General features: G+C 51.5%; 7 protein-coding genes across 7 annotated transcripts; 2 read left to right on the top strand and 5 right to left on the bottom strand.

The window, feature by feature from the left end:
- Window positions 1–1,704: 1,704 nt before the first annotated feature.
- On the top strand, window positions 1,705–4,387 carry JN550_004905 (uncharacterized protein; the record flags this gene model as incomplete). Its single annotated transcript, XM_049316473.1, has 3 exons — window positions 1,705–3,533; window positions 3,587–3,852; window positions 3,909–4,387. 3 exons carry the CDS (start codon window positions 1,705–1,707, stop codon window positions 4,385–4,387), a joined length of 2,574 nt encoding a protein of 857 aa, XP_049173103.1.
- Window positions 4,388–5,460: 1,073 nt separating this feature from the next.
- JN550_004904 (uncharacterized protein) lies at window positions 5,461–7,086 on the bottom strand (the record flags this gene model as incomplete). The annotated part of the gene is made up of 1 exon (XM_049316471.1): window positions 5,461–7,086. One exon carries the CDS (start codon window positions 7,084–7,086, stop codon window positions 5,461–5,463), a length of 1,626 nt encoding a protein of 541 aa, XP_049173102.1.
- Window positions 7,087–11,956: 4,870 nt separating this feature from the next.
- On the bottom strand, window positions 11,957–13,582 carry JN550_004903 (uncharacterized protein; the record flags this gene model as incomplete). The annotated part of the gene is made up of 3 exons (XM_049316470.1): window positions 11,957–13,179; window positions 13,461–13,496; window positions 13,558–13,582. The coding sequence occupies 3 exons, from the start codon at window positions 13,580–13,582 to the stop codon at window positions 11,957–11,959; spliced, it is 1,284 nt and encodes a 427-aa protein (XP_049173101.1).
- Window positions 13,583–16,314: 2,732 nt separating this feature from the next.
- On the bottom strand, window positions 16,315–16,675 carry JN550_004902 (uncharacterized protein; the record flags this gene model as incomplete). The annotated part of the gene is made up of 2 exons (XM_049316469.1): window positions 16,315–16,361; window positions 16,447–16,675. 2 exons carry the CDS (start codon window positions 16,673–16,675, stop codon window positions 16,315–16,317), a joined length of 276 nt encoding a protein of 91 aa, XP_049173100.1.
- A 446-nt stretch (window positions 16,676–17,121) lies between these two features.
- Window positions 17,122–17,379, bottom strand: JN550_004901 (uncharacterized protein; the record flags this gene model as incomplete). The annotated part of the gene is made up of 1 exon (XM_049316468.1): window positions 17,122–17,379. The coding sequence occupies one exon, from the start codon at window positions 17,377–17,379 to the stop codon at window positions 17,122–17,124; it is 258 nt and encodes an 85-aa protein (XP_049173099.1).
- Window positions 17,380–19,449: 2,070 nt separating this feature from the next.
- On the bottom strand, window positions 19,450–20,803 carry JN550_004900 (uncharacterized protein; the record flags this gene model as incomplete). Its single annotated transcript, XM_049316467.1, has 5 exons — window positions 19,450–19,518; window positions 19,574–19,803; window positions 20,148–20,209; window positions 20,332–20,346; window positions 20,430–20,803. 5 exons carry the CDS (start codon window positions 20,801–20,803, stop codon window positions 19,450–19,452), a joined length of 750 nt encoding a protein of 249 aa, XP_049173098.1.
- Window positions 20,804–21,642: 839 nt separating this feature from the next.
- On the top strand, window positions 21,643–23,622 carry JN550_004899 (uncharacterized protein; the record flags this gene model as incomplete). The annotated part of the gene is made up of 4 exons (XM_049316466.1): window positions 21,643–21,685; window positions 21,802–22,254; window positions 22,369–22,504; window positions 22,848–23,622. 4 exons carry the CDS (start codon window positions 21,643–21,645, stop codon window positions 23,620–23,622), a joined length of 1,407 nt encoding a protein of 468 aa, XP_049173097.1.
- Window positions 23,623–23,766: the final 144 nt, after the last annotated feature.

Genomic DNA, 23,766 nt, shown 5'->3' with positions numbered 1-23,766 from the left:
AACACTTTGACGTGGCAAGTACGATGTAAGAGAATTTTTCACAGCTCTAAGACGTTTGCAGATGTTGTAGAGTCTACTTCGGTTCGCATAGCTGATGACCCAACAGACGGTCTAGTCTGCTGCATGTTTGAGATTGCGCACTCAAGGACTGGCAATCTGCACTCTAGCATTACGACTTGGCCCTGAATTACCCAGACGATGTTGTTACTGCGGAACCTCAAACACGACCTCGTGGTCAGATGGATCTCTGTCCCACAGGATCTCCTCGTCAGCGTTGCTATCATTGCAACGTCCCACGGTTTCAAGCATGAGTGATTTATATGCTCTCAGGCCCGACGTATGTCAGAACACTGCTAGCCTGTAGTATGGACATCAGTAAGACTGCAAACAGATGGAGGTGCTGATCTTCTATCGTCTTCTTCGTTGCTGTTCTTCTTAGTTACATGCTGACATGAGACTTGCCTGTGCGCTGAGTTAAGGGTAATTCTACAAAAGGGCCAGACTTAGAGCGGTAGCAAAGCTCGAGCCATGCCAAGACTCAACAGTATGCGATTGTCGACTATTGAGTTGGATCGGCAGTGCTCGAGCTTATCTGGTTGTAATAGAACTGCAATCCTTTAAAGTCTGTGTGATCGTTGAAGTCTAGACCGCAAGGAGGGTAGGAACGTTACATCAACAAATTGAGGCACGAGCTTGATTCACGAGGTCTTTGCGTAAAAAAGAAATTGGCTCATCATATCGCTTTCGTTATCATACCTGCAATCGATCCTATCGTAACTCAAGCTAGGCTTCATGCCGGTGGCCTCATCAAACACCAAACCTCCTGGAGCTGTAGAGACTGATCTTTTAGCCATAAATTCCCTCTTCCGGGGCACGAATAATTTTGTTCACCATGATTGTGGCAGTCATTCAAGCTGCTTAAACAGATAATTCCGACAGTGTAGTGAACCGATTCGGGATTTCTAGAGTTGGAGACAAAGGTATCGAGATACCACTGGAGGAAGGGAACACGGAGTCTTACCGCTGAGCAACGACATATATACTTCAAGAAGACCGTCGTCGAGAGTGTTTGTGCCTCAACGCCCTCTGGTGATACTATGAAGATATGAAAGAAACGATTGATAAGAAACGGAGATCCGTTGCAGTAGTATTGTATTTCTGATGTCACCCGCTTATGAACACTCCAATTCTTTGGTCTAAACGGCGAGAATTCTTTGAAAGTTAGTTGATTGGATATATGCTTACTGTAGACCAGCGGGCTGACAGAAATGAAATAAGCATCGTCATAGTGCATCAGTCGGAGAACTAGGTATAGCGTTTTCTTATCCAACAGAAATCCTCAGCGACTACAATACTGGAGGATGTCTCAGATCAATTCGGTCCTCTAAAGACAACGACAACTGTTGCAACTGTTTAGTGTCAATGTCTGGCGGATGTGAACAGTCAGCATCTCGTAACCAGGACCCAGAATCTCTTTCATTGGACAAAACGCTTTCGATGGTTTAAATTGGTGCCCCCCGCTTGTCGATAAGACGCAAATGCGCAGAAACCACAAGGTATAGGAAAGACTCGGCTGCCTGACGAGGCGTGTTGTTTGCATGAAAACATCTTCCCCCAAACCATGTAAACCGTTTTATTTCACAGATATTTTCGGTCATAGTAGTCATTGGCAGAGCTAATTTCTCGATAAGCACATCGCCAATCATGGATCACTCGAAGGACTCCAATAGACTAGACTCTGGAGACCAGGCTGAGGTACCCCGCGCCGCCTTACAGGAGCTCACTAGAGACCATATTCTCCCAACTTGGGAGCAGCATCGCAAAGCTGGCTTGCCAAACACTTGGGAGGTGAAAATCATCCTTCTCCCATCGGCATTGTGGACGACGCGGCCGGAGAAGGGGTCAGACCAGTATCTGCGACTCAAGTCAAGGAAACTAATCGTCACCAAAATCATCGGCGGGCGTGACGCTGCAACCATCGAGCATGCAATCTCGACCCAGTTTGCCGAGGTTCTCCGTAGTGAACAATGGATGCCTCTGCAAACGTTATGGGATCCTATCAACTGTGAGGTCCGCTTGTCATCATCAGCGGCCCTGAGCGGCTCCCATAACATCGACTTCGACTTCCTTGCAGACCATTGTCTCATGCGGACCGAGAAGGAGAAACTGTACCTATTCATAGCCCCCAAAACTAGTAAGCTCTCTTGGCAGTTCATCCGGCGCCTACCAAGAGCGCGCTTGCCTATCTCCAGCTCGGTAAAAGAGGATTTCTGGAACTCAGACTTGGATGAAGCTGGAAGTTCCGAAGACGATGGCGATGACTATATTCGTTCTCAATCAGAATCTCCAAAGTCCCGCTCGAATAATGGCCTTGGAATTCAGCTCAGAGTCATACCACAAGAGGTTCGGACAAGCCTGGCAACTCTACTGACAGCCCCTGAGAGTACCTCCTTGGAGCGTTCTACAACCTCCGCCGAAGGGGAGAATCCTCAAGAACGTAAAGCAACCTCTCAGGATAGAACAATTCGCAGCCCCAAAGGAAAGTATCCTTGTCCGTACTCGGATTGCGCTCGCTCAAGGATACCATTTTCGTACGAGGAATACGTTATCGAACATGTCAGAGGTCGGCATAAGGACCCGAATTACGGCATTCGTGCTGTGAGTGGTCTTTCTTCAGTGGAGAGCGCTGGTTCTGAGGCAACACAGGTTGGAAAATTTACAGATTCAGACTTGGGACGTGATACAGAGCATATCGTGTCGGAAGAATCAGTGGCAACAATTACCAGGACGGAGTCTACAGGATGCACCTATCCAGAGCCGACGTCTACAAGAGACCGAACACGGGAGTTCTCAACTTATGACCGTTGTGAGAATAGTACGCCACGATCAACAGGGGCTGACGAGATCGCGCAGGCTATCGGCGCGATATACTCTACTTATCCCAAACCCGCTTCATTAGCTAATGTACATAGTAAAATGGATGACAGCTCACGAGCGAGTCAACCGGAACACGACCCTCCTGTACATACAGCATCAAAAGATGCGACGATCTCCCTCGAAGACACTAGCGTAGAGCCGCTTCAAAGCTCGCCTTCAAGGAATGGTTATCCTGAATCTTTGTCAGACAAGATCGATGATACATCCGTGGATGCAATTACCGGCAAAGGCACAGATGGAACATCAACCGAATCGCAACAAACAAATCAAATACTCCATGGCAATCTCGCGATTCGTACCCGGACCAGTACGCATGCTGCGTCAGGATGCCAAGCGAATCGTCCGTCTAACGGCAACGCGGCGACTTCAAATAAGAAGCACCCTGCCAACAAGCGACGCCGTACTGAATCAGGAAGAGACCACCCCAATGACAACGGCGATGAGGAGAGCGAGAGCGACCCTCCCAAAGAGCCGAAGGGCCTGGACAGTTCTGATGCGAATGAACCCAGAATTTTTGCCTGCCCATTCTACAAGCGTGACCCGAGGACATATCGGTTATGTGTCAGTAAAGCCTGGACAAAAGTGCACCGGGTAAAGTAAGTTGTCCGCAGCACAAGACTCGCCAGTCTGTATACTAAACAGCCTGCAGAGAGCATCTTAAACGAAAGCATATGCTGCCTCCGCATCAGTGCCGGAGATGCTTCCAAAGATTCGAGCAGCAGTCGCAACTTGATGAGCACGTTCAGGGAACGCCATGCGCGAGAGCAGTCGAGCCAGACGCCTCTGTAGGCGTTACAGTGGAGCAAATGACGGAGCTCCTCAAAAAGAAGAAGAACTTGAAAGAGGTTGACAGGTGGAATGAGATGTACCAAATCTTGTTCCCGGCGGACAGCGCTGACGAAATTCCATCCCCGTGTAAGTCGCGGTGCATTCCCTTGCTCAACTGAGACTAAGATCTCCGCCGACCAAAGGGCAGTCAACCAGCCACCTTCTTGATGTTGAGGAATACCGCACGTACCTCAGACAAGCCTCGCCAATGAGCCATCAAGAATGTATGCGGCGGAGTTTTTCGGATATCATCGCCACTTGCCGCGACAACGCAGCCATCAGTCAGGAAGAGCTTGTAGCCAAGCTTGTGGATAGTGCCCGGCAGCAGCAACTGCAGTCGTTGGAACGGTTCCTGGAACTGAAGTTGGCTAAGAGAAAGTCAGTGGACCTTGAACAAGGTTCCTGCGGCCAAGCTGAGAGCTCAGCTGTACAGACGGACTCCTGCCTCAGTCCCGATCCTCCGGCGCAGTGGTGGTCGCAGTTATTCGGCTCTGAGCTGGATCTTGGTTATGAGGAAGATCCTTTTGATTTTCATCAGTACACCTACTCGGAAACCCCCGTGGATCATTCAGGTGTCCCCGCTGGCTCCACTCTGACGGATCATCTCTTGCCACCTTTCTGAGGATGGTCCCAAGTTGGGTATACGACGGTTGGGCCCTGCTGCTGTCACAATGTTGCAGTTACCAAATGGTATCTTTGGTGTATAAGAAGAGGATAAGATCTCGAAGGAATGTAGTGAACGTCAAGAGCTGTCTAACGGTCTGGTAGAGAGGACAGGCAGGCATACTTCGAATCGACTTAGACAGTGGGGTGATTATGTTGTATTGGCAATACTGGGGCATAGCAATCTCTTGTAACTAACATCCTCGCACCTGGGGTCCTTGCGTCTCCATGGAAAACCCCCGTTCACTTGAGGCATCCATCTTTATGATATGCTCTCTTACTAGCCCGCTGCCCAACATATGCTGCTTGTCACATGACCTTGAGTTTGTATCCCAAGATGTTCCTCTGCGCCGTGCGCATTTCCACCCCCTCCAATGTGTACCTGATATGAGAAGTCGACGTGTGCCGGTGAGTGTATGTCTGTGCTTAACACAAACAGTCTATAGGCCACCCAGCAATTTTCCCATAGCCTTTTTCGCAAGTGTCCTCGTCTTTCTGTCTAAACAGAGTGCGCCATCCATGTCGTTTAATCTCCATAATCCAAAAACAAAAAAGTAGAGGCCAGACATTGCCATGCCCTGAAATATATCGGGGTAGCCTCGGAGCAAAAGGTATCAAAAGGGGTATGGGGTATTCAAAGTGGTGCTGTACTGAACGAAAGCAATGCAATCCGCCGCATATGGTTTTCTCCCCTGAAACCAACCGTCGTGCAAGAACGACGGCCCATCCAGGGGGTAAATAGAAGGGACAAAGGAAAAATATTGTTGTGTAGACAGATTCCATCTGAATCTTACGTCAAGAGGATGTAGTCGGCGGAAACGATGTCGCGAACCCCACTGCTTCTTCAGATGGGGACCCAAATGGCAGACCGAAATTGTCGGTTCTTCTGATTTTCATCGGCTGCTCGGCTGGATCATTAAAGGCGCCCGGCATATCATCAGTGGTTCCATCAAGGCTGATAACTTGAGTTCCTCCCGATGGTGATGTGGTGACAGGAACTCCTTCGCTTGCTTCAACGAAACCAGGCTTGCCCTAGAAGCCATTCAGAGTTCCCAATGGAGCGCCAAAGTTGCTGTTGTTCTTGAATTTGAGCGGGATCTCGCCAGCCTCGTCTGGTTGACTCGGCTGGTCATTTTCCGCCGAATCGTCATCGCCCACCACGGCTTTCGGTTGTGGAAAGTACGAAGAGCCATCCTCAGGCTCAGAGAGGCCAGTCTTGAGAACAGTTGGGGTCGCATTATCACTCTGAATCGAGTCCTGCAGTTTATCTGCAACCTTGCCCAGAAAGATCTCATCAAATGCCTGCTGGTTTCTCAGTGACAAGGGCCCGCTAAGTTCGCGATCGTCGTCACTAGGTCTCAACAATGCATCGGGGTGCCCTTCAACCGTATCCTGCTGCCCATCTTTGCCCGTAATTCCCGCCTCGGCAATAGACTTGCCTTTGATGTCCGTGTCTCTCTGACTGTGCGTAGGCGTCGAGGCGCCCGAACTACCGGCAGTGTTCGACGCGTCTGTGGCAACAGCGGATTGGAATGTGGATAGCGAATGGTTGGGCGTGTGCCCGGCGTGCATTGTGAGTCGAGAGGCTTCGGGTGCTTGTAGCGCTTCCATGACGAGTTCCGCTGGAGAGGTCTTGGAACGGCTGCTTGGTGATCCTTGGTTCGAGTTTGGGCCGGTGGCATTGGAGCCAGATAGAGGGGGCGACGGCGGCTTTCCGTCCATGAAGGTCGACTTCTTGACTGCCGTGGTCTTCAGAGGAATGCCCTCGAGGTCAGGGTGCACCTCCTGCACGTCAATCGAGGGGATCTTTTCCTGGCTGCTGCTCGGTGCCTCGTTGGGGGAGTTCTGCGGAGAAGTGCCCTGCATTCGAGGGTCCAAAGGCTCAAAAGGATGGGACTCGGGCATTGTGTGGCCCAACCCAGGAATCGGTGTGGTGCCCGGCGACACGCTATCGGATGTGAGCCGGAATTTGACGGCAGACACATCTGACATGTCTGAACTCCCGGCTCCCATGCCGGCGACAGCGGAGTCGCGGCTGCCACGGTTTGTGTGTCGGGCCAGGGACTCGCGCAGCTCGGCGTTCTCGCGCTCCAATTCACTGATGGTTGTGAGGTATTGTGCCTCCTTCTCGGCCCAAATCAGGCGATCCTCGTCCATGATGGCGCGCTCTTCCTTGTAGATCTCTTCGGCGCGGGAGCGGTTGGCCTCGAGGTGAGCTCGCTCAGCCTCCCAGTTCTCGAGCAGTCGGCGGTTCTGGAGGAGGACGCGCTGGAGGTGGTGGCTGGCCTGCTCGGGCGACTCATTTAAGGGTGCCAACGTCGGCGAGATGACTCGGCTGTGGTATTGGTTCTGCTGGCTGTGGCGCGTGGGCGACAGGCTGGTGGACCGCTGGACTCGGCCCGTTGGCGCACTGCGGCCCTGTGGCGACAGGTACCGGCGTTGCTGTGACTGAGGGAGCGCGGCGCTAGCGGACGAGTGTCGGGAGAGCTGGCGTTCGTCAAAGTACGAGAGCTGGTTTGCATTTCTGGGCAGGGCTAGCGGTGAGATAACCGAGCTGGAGCTGGGCTGGCTGGACACAAGCCCGGACAGGGAGAGCGGATACTCGTTCGGGTCCTGAAAGGCGCCCGACGGCAGAAAAGAATCCGGCAACCTCGACATGGTGAGCGTCATCTGAGGCAGCTGCGATGAGATCTGGGTACCGCGGGGAGCAGGGAAGTTCCGGGTCGCTGCGCCGGGGGTCTTCAGCCCGCAGCCCAGGGAAAAAGTTGCACCCGGCGAAAGTTACGGTTTGGCGGATGCACCTTAGGCTCAGGTACCAGGGCAGGGTTTGTCGACGACTTGGTTGACGCAATGGTGACAAGCCAAGGCAGAACTTGTCTTTCACGTGTTCCGAGAGCCAACCCGCTCAGGCCCGACGTTGAATTGAATTGGTCTTGTGATTGTTGAGGTGGTGGTACAGTATGCCGTACTATACCTATCAGTATCGGGGCGGACGAGGAGCATAGTTGTGCAGTCTAAGTGGACTGCGCGGAGGATATGCTCACGTTATAAGAACGACGACGATGCTCCAGTGTAGGAAGCCCGTTTCAGCGGGGTTCCGTCCAGGATTGTCTGCTCCAACGGTTGCTGGATGAGAAAAAAACAAGAGTGATGACGGTCGTCGGCCAATCTCTCGGCAGTGAACGGGCAAGTTCGCTATATCGCGGTCGGGTCAGCCTGTGACGCGCGACCACCTGGCCAGCTGTAATGCGATCTCACTCCCCACCTGCAGGAAGCTTGGGCAGCACTTTTCGGACTCGTTCGTCTCAAGTCGTGATCTGGTTTCAAGTGCGAAAGGCAAACGACACCGCTGTGCGCGTCTTGCCGTGACAAGATAGCAGCCGAGGGCGAATCGTGGGCGGTCAAGCCCGTGAAGGGGCCGGATGGAGTATGTATGCGCTGTCTGCGCTATTGTACGCTACGCTGCGTGTAATTGCCAGGAGGCCCACATGTCAAGCACAGAGTCGCCCAAGGGTAGTAGTGGCAGAAAGAGTCGTCTTCTGGTTTGCTTGGAGCACATGCGAGTGAATCCCGTTCTGGTCACTGCGGACGGCAGTAGGTATATCACAGTCGGGGAGCAAAGTTGACGAAAGGATGGTAAGCCAGTGGACAGCCGGCCAGCAGAGGGAAACGGGATGCACGGGGGGCACCACGATTTGATGGCAACGATGGACCAATATGAGTTTGACGTGCGCAATAAGAAAAAGGGCACATCCAGCTCCCGGTAGGGCCAGCAGCAGCAGCATCATCATTTGCCATCCTCATCCTGCCTGCGGAACTACCTCGCGGGTACTCGTCTCGCGGGCGGGATTCTGCGCCGGCCCAAAGTACTACTGCTGGTCTCACTTGTCGCTCTATTTTAACCGGTACCTAATAAGAAAAAACGCGTCGGCCATGGATCATCTCCTTCTTGGGCCCTGCGAGATCCCCGACGGACTGGCCCCTGCAAGGATGGCAAGGCCCTGGACCATCCCAGCTGACTGCCTGATCCGCGGTGGAGGGCCGCCTCGCTCTTGGAGTCGTCGCCCAACTTCAGTCCCACACATCAATAGCTCTGCTACTACCGAATACTATCCTCGCCAACCGGCGGGAGCATGCAGACCTGCACAGTCTGTTGTCTCTGACATGCCCCCTTTCGGCGCCTTCAGCTCTGTCGCAGCATGGCCAGATCACCTGTGGCGGTCTGCAGAAGGCAGAACTCGGACCAAGACGGCGCCCCTGGCTGTGCTCACCGTCGTAGCCAAGTGAGGTACCTACCCATCCACTGAGCTCTGCCAACGTGGCCCGTCTTGCATCTTCGACTTCCTGGGAAGGAAATGCTGGGGGACGCAGGGGACGGCCCGCGGGGCGAGTGAGCAGACCTCCGGGCCACGCGAAGCTGGTTTGAAGCAGCACCTGGGCCACCAATCAGACGCAGCCCAAGTGGCTTATGGAACGCCTGTCTTACCCCCTTTCCTTTTCTCCACAGGTTGTCTTTGGATCCAGACTGCAGCGCAGCCCAATGCACTCTTGACCAGCCGGCCCTAAATGCCGGCAAGAGCAGGACCCTTGATGCTACGAATTTCCTATTCTGTCACGAGCAAAGTCACGTTGGCTGCAATGAGCCAACCAACCCTTTCCCGAAAGGAAAGAAATCATGATTCTTCTGGCGGAAACTGAGGTAGAGAGATCTGACTCACGGAATAGTGAGCTTGTTCGCTTATCAAGACCTGAGGCATGAGACCTGAGCGTCCTTCGCTCGTGTCGGCCTTGCAAACCCCAGAGTGGCCTGGCTCTCACGATAACGTCCTAATAAGTATGCCACGACCCAAGGAAACCATAACTGGGAACTGCATGCACTACCAACCACGTTGCCCTCATGACCACCGGAACAAAATTATACGTAGCGCCAATTCACCCCTCCCCACTTGATCATGTGAACTGCGTGGAGCGCCAACCAAGGGCCCTATGTTCTGAAGAGGTCTGGGCTGTCACACATCTGGCCTGGGGATCTACAGGGTCCTTCTCCGAGTGCAGTCTGTCAAGGCGGGACTGGGAACACAGTGCAGCCATTCCGGAAGAATTGTTTTTTGCTTTCTAGTTACTTCGCAACCTAGGAAATATACACCGTATCCAGCCGCCCTGATGCTTTGGCTGCCCTGGGTTGCCAAAATGTATTATGTATGGGCCCCGACCAGAACCTTATATGACCTTCTACTGGAATCTGCCTAGCCAGGGTAGTTCATGATAGTGTGATCTCTGGTGAAGACAAGGCTCGGTCTTTCCAGACTCAGGCAGTCACATCGCGGTCCTTGTGTCGACCGACGGAAATACGGCACGATCTAGCTTTCAAGATGTGAGTGAAAGTGTAGACGTACAGTACTCTCACCCCATTCGAGCCAAGAGTCGGCGCTTCCTCGCCTTCACTCTCTTCAAACACAACGCTTGGCTGACTCGTGCATGCGATGCCGCTAGGTCGTGAGTTGTCGCTGGAGTTGCCAGGAAAGCTCCGCACAGCGTATCTATTTCTGCTCCTGTAACACCAGTAATGCCAAAACTTGCTAAGTTAGAATGTTGAGGTGATCCGCTTGCTGCCCTACAACGGGTAGCTACATCCACTACAGCTACAGTAGGCTTTCGTCGCACTCGAGCCACATGGCATTGCATTCCAGTGGCCATGGAGATGTAGATTGCCACTGTGTTGGCGGCATTGGATGGACCCTGCATAAACACCCCTGTAGAAGATGCTTGCTGGCAACCATTCCTCAGGAACGAACCGAATGCTCAAGGCTCGCTTCCCTGGCCCTCGGCTTATTCGTTGAGAGAGCAATGAACGTGTATAGCTTCAACAGCGTAGGGCTGGCAGATCTCTAGTCGGTTATCCTATATTAAACTAAAAGGCCCTTAGATCTGAAGGCTTCAATTTGAAATTTTTTCACGAGTCATCCCGGTAGCATTAAGTCCAGGCTATGCACTGGATTTTTCTAGAAGCCCAACCGGACCAACTGGTCCCTGTGCGGACTGTGCCGTTGACAGGTCCAGGGCTACACCGCTTCACCTAGCCTCCTGGTCATCCCATGAAGCGAACGATCATAGGCGGAAATCTGCATGTTATTGAAGCTCGCCACTGTATTGCCGAGTTCACCGAGCGCCTTGTGGGGTTCCCTAGGATATTCGTTCTTGACGTCCTGCCTTACGCGAGGTCGCTTGTAGTGTCAGCATTACTTACTAGATGGCCGACGCTATTGCGCGGTTCGAGGTCACGATGGCTTGAACTCCCAGGACTTGATCAGACTCAACCCCAGAGCTTCGTTCCAACATGCAAGTGGTTAGATGGATTATAGCGAAAAAATGATACACAACCAAGTCTAAACTCTTTGCGAAGTACGAGGAAGTCAATGCCAAAGAATGCCCAGGCCGGAGCCGCTCCAGCCTTGCAGCGTAGTGGTCGCGTGACATGTCAAGCCCTGAATTGACCTTCCGTCTCAGGCGAAGTGCATGTCAACCAGGCAAGCCGGGGAAGCAAAGGGCTAGACGTGGGCGCTTAACAGCCAATATACGCAGTACTCACTGCATTTCCTCGATTACCTTGGAGCCGCGCATGCTCGAAACGAGTTGCCCGCAGCAGTACGATTTCGCGGGGCCCCGCATCGTGGTATACGGAACCCCGGGACGGAGATGTTATATTTCTGGGGTGCCAAGAGTCATGGATTACGAGTCAACGGTGGCCAAGAAACAAGTTCAACCCCAACGGAACCATGCCCGGCTGCCGAAATCTAATATGTCAAGGCGTCTGTACTAGGCGGCTTCTTGGTATGATACCCAAGAGGAGTTGATTGTACGAGACTGTGATCTCTGAGTGGAACGCGAATCGCGGCTCTCAGTATCGATTCTCCAGTCAGCGACCGCTTTCGATGGTGCAAGACCCTCCCGGTGACAAGGGTGAAGTTCTCTACGTCCACTTTGGATATACATTGCTCTAAAGTCTTCGCCGTGGACTTCCCGGAACTAGGCACGGTCTTGCAAGCCTCATCATATTTTTGCAGAATTATACCTTGGGCCACGTGACCCGTTCTTTCTTCCATGCTGTCTTCATACATGTGGTGGGCTTGCAAGAATAATATGCTGAGCGACTAGGCTCAGACTTTTGATGGTAAACTCAGCCAATGAGCAAGTATACATATGTATATGGTATATTTAGAAAGTCCCCCCCCCCTGGTAGGTCGTCCATCCAAGTGTTGCGTCGTATTGGGGAAATAAGTATCGCGATAAAAGCAGAGCATTGATGTATGAGGAACACAACACAACCGCGCGGAAAGGGTCAAGTTGACTGGTTGGTATACCCTCATTCATAACATTGCAAATACTAGCCCTTCGCCTGCTCTTCTTGGTATTCGCGCGACGTGTCAAAAACGCGCCAAATAAAGTATGAAACGAAGGCTAGATGCTTGCTATAAACTCATCTACAAATCCAAGATCGATACGAGCAATGGGTAACTCCTGTAGTTTCCTAGCTCAATTTCTTCTCCATCAAGTCGGCCAACTCATCCAGTAGTTCCACGGTTTCTGCCGGACTGGCGATCCATGCCGTAGTTCCCACACTTCTTGCCTTGAAGTCATTTGACCCAGCACTTAGGAACTGATCACCCACATGGAGTGTGTTCTCGCCTTTGATTGGAACGCCATTACTGCCAAACCAGTTTTGACAGACATTGACGCCCCAGCTCTTGTCACCAATGTCAACAAACACATCGCGGCCGCCATTGAAGGCACAGAATGGCACGATCCTGTTATCAACGTCCCGGCCACCAACGCTCAGCTCGAGGATCTTCTGAACAACAAGCACAGTTTCCTCGAGGGACTCGCGAGGGATGCGGATAGACGGTGACGTTGGGATGATACCCACGGCGCGGTCCTTTCGCATCAGCGTTGCAGGCAGGTTCATGGTCTTTATACAGTCGCGCAGAGCTGCTTCAGCCACATCTAGAAGACGCTCAATGCTCGTATCGGACCAGGCTGCCATTTCGGGAGTGAGCCACCGCTCTCTTGGAACTGGAGCCAGAAGGTACTCTGATGTGGCGTCAAATTCAAAAAGATAGTTTGCCTCTCCGCCCATAATGACTATATTCTGTCTTTGCTGCGGCGTCAAGACTGTCGACTGGGAAATTGCGTCGAGCAGGCCGTGCAAGCGGCCGTAGTACTTATCGACAGTCGTGTATCCTGCAGCTGTGACGATGCCAATTTTGACATTCTTACGCATGAGATCGATCATCCTCGGTATCACGGGGCTCGTGGGAACCAAGCTCTCTCCATCATCGTAGAGCGTGACATCACCATCAAATGTAGCTAGCTGAAGCGTCCCGTATGTTGTCACTGCCATGATCTGTGCCGAGTTGAGGATAAGGCGCACATCGTTGAAAGACGGCGACACAAAGCGCCTTGAAGATATGAACCTCTTCCGATCCTGATATTTGAAGGCGGCCTCGATTGGCAGCCGCGTGAAGAATAGACCAATAGTTGGTACAAGCAGCTTCAGCTTTGAAGGGAGAAGATTTCCATCCCGTTGATGTTCAATGTGATCATCGAGCATGTTTTCGACATCCCTCATGATCTCTGCATATCGTCTGTGTGCCTCTTCTGACATCTGCGTGAAGCTCACGCTGTTTGTTTCGAATACGCCTGTCGGCTGGGAGTAGAGCACAAACGGAACTGCGAGAAGCCCCTTGATCCATTCTGGTCTCGGTCAGTATCTGATTGTCTGTCGGGAAAGTCACAGTCTCGTGATCTGGCCGGGCTTGACATCAGGGCCTCCGGTGCGCTTGCTGCACGTATATTGATAGTTCTAGTAAACGCGGATTGGTTGGGAACGACCATCTACCTGGGCTAGCGCTGGCTTGCGAGTGCGCGCCCCCTGCCAACGACGTCCTGGTGCGCATCAAGGGCAGCCCACAAGCTCCCGTGCCACGAGCTGGAGATGCCCCATCAAGACGATTTGCATATCAATGTCTCCTTACCTATGAATTGATCTCTTCTGTGAGTCTTGAGTGCATCTGAAGGATGTCCAAGGGTTAGTCATGCTTGCTGCTGGCGTATCCTACTGTGGAGACTCACACTCAACGCGGTAGCGGGACGTCATCTTCTGGAATTTGTCAAGGCTTTGTGGCTGTTTTCAATTGGGTGCAGAATTCTGCGTTTCAGTTTTCGTGGGAGGATTGAGATGAGAAGAAGTGCAGTTCCTACGATGTTGATGCGAGGTTTGTGTTCTGAAGTTGAGACAGGAGCAAGCTGTCGCCTGAAGGCCATCAGCGACAACGGCAGCCGCCGACCGCCACCTTGCTAGCTTCCAGGTTAGGGTGTTTTGTGTCTGGCCAGCCCCCTGTCGGTACCAGATCACCTGCACCAAGGAGGCACGGGGACAGCTTCATAACTCTGCTGTCCTGGGATAGCCACCGTTTGATGCCTCACGAGTGCTACTGGTTGATTTACTCAGCGGATAGGGACAGCACGGTTGATTTAGGCTCTTAACAACGTGGATGCACTTCTTCAACCAGACATGCTGAAGTTTGTGCGGGACGCCAAGTGTCATTTACATAAGTCGAGACCAGGCATAAGATAAGGGGCAGAAGATGAGAAGATTCAACCTCCAATGAATATCCCACACCTCTGAATCTGCTAATTACATACCGCCCCTCTGTGGCGCACCACCCATCATCAACAACGTTTTCTGCTCGCGCGAAACTATGCCGTCGGACATACTTGACTGACGGTGTTTGTTCTTGTGATGCAACCCGTCGGACAAGCGGTCGGGCAGCCCTGCACATAGAGGAGCGTCTTTGGCGCTGCACAACCACAAGGGATCACCAAGTTCTCCTGCTGCGAGCAACCGGGGATGGGACACCGGATAGGGTCACAATCGGCCGGTTGAGTCGTCTTGGTCACTGTTGGGCAAGGCGGCGAAGGAGGTGTTGGCCTCGGAGGCAAAGTGATGATGGTAGTGATCACCTCAGTCTGACTGCTGGTACTGCTCGTGCTCGTTGTTCGAGTACGTGTCCGAGTTCGCCGCGTCGTGGTGGTTGGGCAGGCCTCACTGCTTGATCGGAATGTCACCCGGCACCCGCCATAGGGGCATTCACCACCGCAAGGTGCGAGCAGTGTCGCTGTCGGGATGGCCGACGGGCAACCGCACGGATTTGCCACCGTCGTCACATATCGACAGTCGCTGTCGCATGTCTGGGAACAGACAGGATTGATGACTGATCGAGTGATGGTCGGGCAAGTTACGTCATTAGGTGCATCAGCTGCTACGGGAACCTCGTCAGCAGCTACAGTGCTTCAACAGCGTTAACGATAGCTTCGGTCCGCGATGGAAGTATGACATACCATGCGAGCACAGCGAACAATCCAGCGAAGAGGAACTGCATTGTGCAAGGAGTATGGCGGTCCCGGAAACAAGAAATCAGCCTCTGTTATCCTATTAGCGGTGCTGTCTGAATATTCGAGACACATCCATTCATCTTCATATCAAAAAATTAGGTTCCAAGGCAAGGCTTTTATACTGATTCCACTACCATCTTTGGATCTCGGAGAGCGGAACCAAGACATTTTTGGTGACATTCTGCCTCAACAGAGACGTTGAAGGGCGTACATCAACCCTCGAACCCCATGAGACTCTGGGCTCGGGCTTGCCGTCAGTGACTGTCCACAATCCGCCAGCCCGAATCAACGTCACTTGATCAGTATATTGTGACACCCTAAGAACTCTAGCTTCTCCCGCATACTGCAAGGTATTTTTAGAAGACATTAACCTTAAATCACTATTCGGTTCGTTAGGAACCCATATCCATATAAATTAATACGATTCCTGTTATCACAGGCGGGTTCTCTATCCATGCACGGGCAATCTCCGCCCAAGGAGACGATGCTACCGTCGTCTTTGATCGTCCATTCATCTCCGACACTGAGTAGTCCCTTCCAAGCCGACTGCTGCTACTTTGGCAGGCAGAAGACACTGAGAACTGCGTACGTAAGAGCTCTCCCATACGCTAGCCCTGCTCCTTGATGTGATGAACCAAAGCATGCTTTGGTTCCTGCTGTTGTGTTTGGGATAAGTGTCTTTTATCGAAATGGGAATAATCGTTACGAAGTCTGTCTAAGATGAAGCACGTGCGAAAAGTAGAGCAGCTCAAGAAGCAGTCACCCCAGATTGATTCCGCTCTGACCAGAACACCGCTAAGTGTTACGAGACGTCGCATATCCTGAGCGACCAATAATGGCTCTGCTAATGTACGAAACGGGGATAAATTCATGTTTAGGCCTGTGGATAACCCAGGTCACGCGGTATTGCAACAGGGTCCATTCAGCCTCGCTTTAGCCTGAGCCCGAAGCCACTCGACTCAAAGAGTTTCATATAACTTCATATCGATCGGTTCACACAACTAGGAAGAATTCCTGGCGAGCGAGCGAGCCGAAGTGTAAGAGTTGTGACAATTCTCTTCGGACACTTTATGAGAGCGGCCTTCCAAGCAATTCACGCAGGGGATGAAACCCAGGAACATGTGGTACTCCCGCTCACACACCTGACGGCATAGCATATGCAGGGGATCCAGAAGTCATGGAAGGGGTAAACTGCTCATCGTGGGTTTACTGCCAATAATTAGACTCCAGAAAGGACAAGACGTAAAAATAGCTACGCTTGCATGCTACGGAGGATGCAGTCATTATCCAAGGTGCCGGATTCCGATGCCTCATCCGTTCCATAACCAGTCTCTCACTCCATAGCCCTGCACTCGTCCGTGTGGTCTTGCTGGTAATATGTAGACAGAGGGAAATGCCGCAAGCACCACCCATTCTGGCTCACCGATAGCCGAATCAGATTTTCCAGGGACCCGGGTCGCCGCCGTGGCAATACTCGTCACCTTGGCGTTGGAAAGGAGTTAGTCGTGGATATGCAAGGCAACTATCTTTAAGAAGCTACACAAAATCGTAGGTACTAGCACTTACGGCAGCCAGCATCGCACTTCTTGACGCACTCCGAATTCTTGATACAGAACTTATACAGACAGTCCGAGATGCAAATCCAGTAGTCTGTCTCGTGATCATCGGTGCCATTACACCACTGGTTGCGCTGCAAAAGGTCGACCTTGGGAGCGCGCAGGGACAGCCACGCTGGCCACGCAGATGCCATGCCAACCAGGGAGAAGGTCAATATCGCGCGGGTGAAAAGGCGCATGTTTGGAATATTTCGTGTACGACTTGGTGCTACAATCAAAACTTGGAGGTGGAATGGAAATCAGAAGTAAGAGATTAGCTATGGAAGCAAGACAGAGAATAAAAGCCCTTGAGGTGCTCCCGAGTAGCGCAAACTCTCATGTAAATTGAATGAGACAGGAAATACCACGAATGGAAATCATGAAGCTGATCATTCCGACTTGTCAGTCAACGCAGCCTGAGACCTGTTTCGTCCAGTTCTATCATCGAGTCTACCTAGACTTGAGACATACTGGCCAATTGGAAGTCACGTAAACCCACTATTTTCTCTAATCACATAGGTACGAGCAGCTGGTATGGTGGGCAGTGTTCATTGCTTCCCTTTTATTTCACTATGATGAAAGTTGCATCCTCGAATCGCTTGCCTTGCCCATCCTACGCCGGCTAGATTCTAACAATGAAAGCGAGTTAGTGTTTGCTCTTATGCTTGCTTGAAGAGCCCTTGGTGGAGCTTTCTTTGTGCTTCTTGTCTTTGCTTGAGGAGCTTTTGCTCGAGCTCCCATGGCTGGCTTCTGGAGCGTAAGACCATTGCTTGACATCGGCGTATTTGTATGGTTCAGGCTTGGCGTAGGATGACTTGTGCTCCTCCGTCTCCTTCGATGATGCGTACATCTTGACCTTGGTAGGGTTACCGTTCTTGTCGTACTTCGTGGGGTAGGCTGACATTGTTGATGTGGTGTTTCCAGGAACCTAAGGGATATTGGTAAGGATTTTGTTGTTTACTGTCCAGGGCAGGTCACAAAAGCTGGTCTGGTTAGATGGTCCTCTATCTTTCTTTGGAGAAGATGGCTATTTATATACATTCATGGTTTACAGTCACTTAGACCAGCGTGATTCGAGTTGTTACAGTAGTATTGTGCCTCAGATGCTGTCCATTGTAGTGAGGTCATAGGTTGGGAAGATTCATTGCCAGAGGTCCACCAGGTCATTGACCTAAGATACAATCAGACGATGAGTTCGGTGCAATCCCAAGAATCGCAATTTCTTTGTAGTAACTCGAATAGAACAGGGTGAAATACTTGTTTGATGCGAGTGGTCTCTGCACATGTTATTGTGGTTAAAGCAGTTCTCTAGAAAGGAATCACTGCAAATCCAGATTGACTGCCAAATGGCAATGCTCATTGTGTAATTCAAAGTCATATCACCAACCAGGCTACTATCCATTCCAAGTGGTTTACCGATTTTGAAGTGAATATTGTGTGGAGTTTATACTCCTCCAGAGTCTTGATGGGTGAAGCAGATAGGAGCAACGCGGTAAGTAAAGAAACACCAGCCGATTAAATATATAATCAGTTGGCATCGTGATCTCTTGGGCGTTTACCACTTTAGTGATTGTAGCTCATGGGTTTCGGCTGCCAAAAGCTGTCCAAATAGCGTACGACTTCAATTATCTAGAAGTTATACAGTATATCATCTTGTAAATAAATTATTGGCTGTTTGGCTCTTCGTCAAGATTACTTGTGCGAGACTAATGTTCAAGCAGGCATAAAAAGGTGCATAGCATAGTCCGGAGTGCCAGCACCCATATGAAGATGTGTCTGGGGCCATACGAGGGCAACCATGGTTGTTTTTGGCTGCAAGTCAGCGATTGCGTTTTGAAAATCACAATATGCCTTAGGAAAAACAACTCAAAATTCCTCTGGGCGGGTGGAGGGCGCATAACTATGGCAGCGGGTTGTGAAGCAATCACATAGCAAAAGCCCTGACGAGGCAACGTTGCCCGAGTTCAGTTGCAGTAGATATCTCCAGCAGCAAACTCCCGACAATGGGGAAATATATTAGCCCTTTGATTACCAAGTCATTCAAAAGTGACCGCAAAGAGTGTCATTGGGAAATTGATTGTCCGACCCCACTGGGCCGTCCTGAGATGGCGCCATTGAATTCCCTCTGGTTTTGATCATTTGGGTGGTAAGCTTGCAGGCATCCTGGTCCCATTTGCGTGGACGAGGCTCCGATTGGACGTACATATCTGGAGAATGTCCGCCAGGAGAATCTAGGTGAAAAATCGACACTTCGTCACTTATCCGACTATTTGTACGGGCTGGAGTACTGGTTCGTAGTGAAGCTCCCATCGAGAGCTCGAGTGATTTCGGCTGAAGTGTACTCCTGTATATGTCTATCTATTGCGTATGACATACATTCTGGATATATCTTGAGTACTCAATGCCAGTGGCAGCCGACAATTAGACTTGGTTGGCTTTGGCAATTGCCCGAATGAGAGCCATATGCAGCATCCCATCATAAGAACTCAGATCGTAGCTTTGAGGCATCTTAGTCTGCTTAGTCCCATAAATTACTAAAATGTATGCGGCATGCCAAGAAATCTTGAATGGGAATTTCCATTGGTTCAATAGACATGTGTGTGTGTAGGTCTGTGAAGGTTGACATATGTACAACATGTGAGGTCTGTCTTCTACATTACTGCGCTGCTGGACTTGGAGGTCGGAATCTCGGTTTCCCCATTTCGCTGCTCCGAGCCGCCAAGCGTACGGAGGCGAGTTCCGAAACATCTCTGCCGCCGACTCTTGGGCGGAATATAGCAGGGGTATTGCTTTTTACTTGACAACCCTACTGCAGTCCAAATATGCGTGCTTGCGCCGTCCACACTGAGCCCACCAAGGGGTGAATTGGTGCTCCAGGTCGGACCAGTCAACGAACCATACAGTGACTTCTGCCCCATAAATGGTATATAGCCAAGAAAGGGTATGCAGCACTGAATAGTGCATAATCTTGCAGCTACCGTCTCACACATAGATCAGTTCGCAAGATCCATTTGTGGCCACCAAAGACCTCACGGCCTTCGTGCTATACGTATCATGATCAGCATGATGCATGACCCCCATATGTTGGTGCCACTTACTAATAGACAGTCATCGCCGTGCTTGTGAAGAAGGAGCATCCCCGTTTCTGGGGCTACCGAGATTTCTTCCTTTGTGACTTTGCGATCATGAGGATAAAAGACTGTTTCGCCGCCCTTACAGCCATCCGTAGCTGACGTGAGGTAAAGCAAGAGCGTCCATGTGGTTTTGGTCACAATGCTCCCTGAGGGCTCAGTCGAAGAAGGGAGTATCACCTGGTTTAAATCGTCATCTGGAAGTATGTTAGCTCCGAATCACAAGACTTCCAGAGTTCCTATGGTTGAGAAGGCGGGGGCACCGCAGAATTGTCTAATCGAAGAGGAGCACATGACAGGGGCAGATGAGGGCCAATCTCAAGTCTCTGATAAGACGGGCTACGAAATCGGCCTCATTGGCAGGTGGTCCTTGCCAACCTGTTGCGAAAATGGACTACATGAGGAGATACCAGCGCATTGTCAAGGAGACACAGTCCGATTTTGTCTGACTCTCAAGAGCTATCAGGCGGTGACCGCCGGTTTGGCCCCAGAATTCTGAATATTCAAAAGCAAAGCAAATTTGACAAAAAACTTGGCTTACAATGTGCGTCAAAGAACTGCCCTGCAGAGTACCTATACACACGGATATTTGGATTGAGACCCCTGCAAACATGGTTGAAGTCAGTAACTTCGGGATCAGTACCCATACGAGCCCCTATACGGGGCGTGTAGGTTTTGGAACTCGGTTCTTTCTTGAGAGTTCCTGCTGGTCAGATGTTACTCACACTACTTTGCCACCCCTGAATTTGATCAGTAAACATTTCACCCTAGCAGTAAGCCTCGCTCGGAAACGCAGGACACAAGTAGTTTGAGATGGACCTACCAGAGATGCTCCGCCGAATCTTGAAGAATGAGGTCTTTTAAACCAGTCTCCAGCCACAGTCGCTGTGCAAACTGAAAGTCATCAACCTGGAACCGGTCATTCACTCTGACCGCTTCTCCGCGTTTGGGTTGGCCAGGCGTCGTCGTCAACGGCAGACCCTGCAAGAAAGTGACATAGTCACGACAGAGCGACCTGGGAAAGAATGCTCGCACGACCTGTATCTTGTCCTCGAAAGCTGAGACGGGTGGTTCGAGACTCAGATTGGTCACGGGCAAGGGCGGCTTGAAGGGCGGCCAATCTGGCCGTTGTGTGGCAGCAATTGGCGGTGCATTTGCTTTGCTTGATTTCGACTTGGACGCTTTTGGCTTTGGCATGATGCCGAGTGTCTCTATTTCTTAGAAATACGTCCGGGGTCGCGTGGACTTCGGTCAGTTCTCAAGGGTTCTGAATGGAAATAAAAGTCGGATTGGACCATCCCCTGTCACTGAATGTCTCGGCAAAGTGGACCCGATTTTAGACCCCTCCCCGCCCGTCCGCCCAGGGATTATCTCCGCCCAAGCCCGCTGGGTCTATACCTTTTGATTTGGAGTGGCATAGGTATAACGGTCTAATTTGTGACGTCCTCGCCAATGCCGCGTGACAATCAGCTCGCACATAGGTTTTCATGTGGGTGTCAGAAACCGTTGGGTGAGCCACGTGCTTAACGATGATCAAGGCACCTCCAACATAGTATCGTTCCACGTGTATGCTCTTCTGGTGGCCAGCCTCGACTGCCTTCATGACAGGTTTGGACTCGCCCTGAGGATAGTTACATGAGTGACACCGTGCTTTCTTGCTCAACATGGCTTAGAGATTACTTCATTCACAGGTGCCCAAGTAACCAGAGGGTCGGGACGGACTTCTCGGTTCGGGAAGAGTACCCCTTAGTAAAATATTTCAAGTCTGCCTGTCAAACCAAGCCCACTCAACGGCTAGCTCGATCGTAAAAGCGTCAGTTATCGTTTCTTTTGCACACCATCCAGAGTGGACCATAGGGGTAATCTACGCGGATAAGAAATGCTTGATTCTTGACGATGCCTAGTCAGATGTGTAGGAGAAAGCGTCATGGTACTTTCTGTGAGAATACTTAAGTCAGTCAAAAGCCTACGAAGTATATTGCAAGTTACCGTACCAATTCTCATTCCACCCCCAGTGATCGCTATCGTCGTTCAAGATGAGCACTCTGAAATCCTGGATCGATATTAGCGAACAAGCCTGTAAGTACAATTATAATCTTAGTCCTGCTTTCACAACACGTACGCTGCATGGGCTAGCAGAGTGTCTGAGGACTAGCCCGAGAAGCCTTCTGATCAGCCAAACCTAACTCGAGCAGTAAGAGAGGTACGCGATCCTGGGAACCAGGGTCGATTGTCGTTTCCTTTGGCAGGTGCGCCACCACTGAAAGATGTGGATGGCCATCATCGGCGTTGGCGCTACATGCTGCAGGATGTAGCCCCTGAACGCCAGAACTTTCGCCGCAATTTCAGTAAGAATGTGGTTCAGGCTTCTCGTGCTGTAGGTGAACGACGGGGCAATGGCACAATTTCAGACCTTCAACCTCCTTTGAAGCACCTTCGAGCTGCCCTAGACGAATTGGCTATGGTTAAAGATTACGATGACCAGCACCCGGTCTCCCGGTCAGAGTTTCCCCAGGAAGTGCTTCGAGGCAACGAGCCTGGTAGTGTCTGGTTGAATCTGAAGCTGGAGTTTACGAATGCTTGTCTCTCCCTGATGTTAGGGATATTGCGCCATGTTATGCCCGATCATACTGATCTGTGGGAAGAAAGTGAGTAGCATCAAGCATGGTTTCACCCCTCCTGGCACCAGGTGGAAGTATGTCACTCGCCAAATCTCACACAACCGGCCTTGTCCAGAATATGGTTGACTTACACCTTTGCAGTGGAAGAAGCGCTGAAGTCCAGAGAATGGCGCTCTCTGTTCGTGTTTGATACAGGCCTGACTCAGGAAGCATCGACAGTCTGGAACCAACCAAGGCCAGAACGTGTATTGGGGCCACAGATCGGACTTCGGGAGCAGTATGTGCATCGAAGATTTACCGAGGAGTGCCAGGCCGGTGAAGTTAGCCCTATCGACCAGGGAGGCTGGGCTGGGTGTCACGGCCATAGATAGCATTAGAATGCGCAACGCTGGGCTAGCAGCTGATGGTTCTGTGGTGCAGAGAGGCCAGATGAGGTGGCTTCTGCAGTGGTTCTATGAGGGTCCAAGGCCCAGATCACTGAATTGAATGACGGCTTGACAGTGCTTGAGTAGAGTAGGTCAATATATGATTACTGGTTTCGGGGTTATGCAAGTATTGGTTTCGCTTGGCGGAGCGACGTGCTAACTTGACTTACCCCGGATTTCTCGGGCGCGGGACAGTTCCACTCGAGACGGCGTCATTTCTAGCCCAGTTCCTGATTTTCTAAGCCCCGTCCACCGTGCCAGACACTTCCAGCAGGAGAGACTTCAGCACCCGTCTATTGCTTTGGGGTACCTCACACCCACGAAAGCATTCCGGCAACCGCCAGCCCTCGCAGCCGACGCCATGTGGTCCTTTGGCACGACGATGACCATCGCTAGCGACGAAAAGGATGGTGTGCAGCAGTCTCAGGCGCCCGCTGCCCCATCAGCAACAGCAGTGTCGCCCCAGAGCACCTCTCAGCCCACAGCGCTGCTGCCCGTGAGCAGTCGCCCCGACACAAGATCACCTATCCTATCAGACCGCTCCCTGAGGCAAATGGGCTTCTTTTTCGCTGGCGCCGGCTTCCTCGGATTGTCGACCCTCATCACGCGACGCGCCGTAGCAAGGAAGATCGTCGCCACAATCCCCCGATTCTACGAGCCAAGTAACAGGCCAGTCGGCAAGATCGATGGGGATGGCGGCTTTGTCGCTGTCGAAGCGCTTGGCCTGGCCACCCTCAACGTATTTGGCTTTGCCATCATGTCGACTGGCGGCCTGTCGTGGGCTTTCGACATCTCCAGCGTCGACGAATTGCGGTCCTTGGCTAGGAGACACACCAGAGGAGGAGTTGGCGAGACCGACGAGGCGGCGGAACAACAGATTGCTGAGTGGGCTATGGACATACTCCAGAAAACCGGACATGCACCGAAAGGGTTGGAGGATGCCAAAGCATCGGACCAGAAAGACCAATGACGAGATGTAGCCACGACATATCTTCTGAACGTTCCTACGATCAGCTTCTTGCAACATACTGCGACACAAGTGCTGCATTGCCTGGTACAACTGTAAGGCTTGCCAAATCTACATTTCGATCTCGTATGTTGACTTGTACAGCAT

Source organism: Neoarthrinium moseri (assembly GCF_022829205.1).
Source record: "Neoarthrinium moseri strain CBS 164.80 chromosome Unknown scaffold14_Wmoseri_CBS_16480, whole genome shotgun sequence".
Lineage (NCBI taxonomy): Eukaryota > Fungi > Ascomycota > Sordariomycetes > Amphisphaeriales > Apiosporaceae > Neoarthrinium > Neoarthrinium moseri.
The sequence above is the reverse complement of the archived record's forward strand: the minus strand, read 5'-3'. Positions and strand labels throughout refer to the sequence as shown.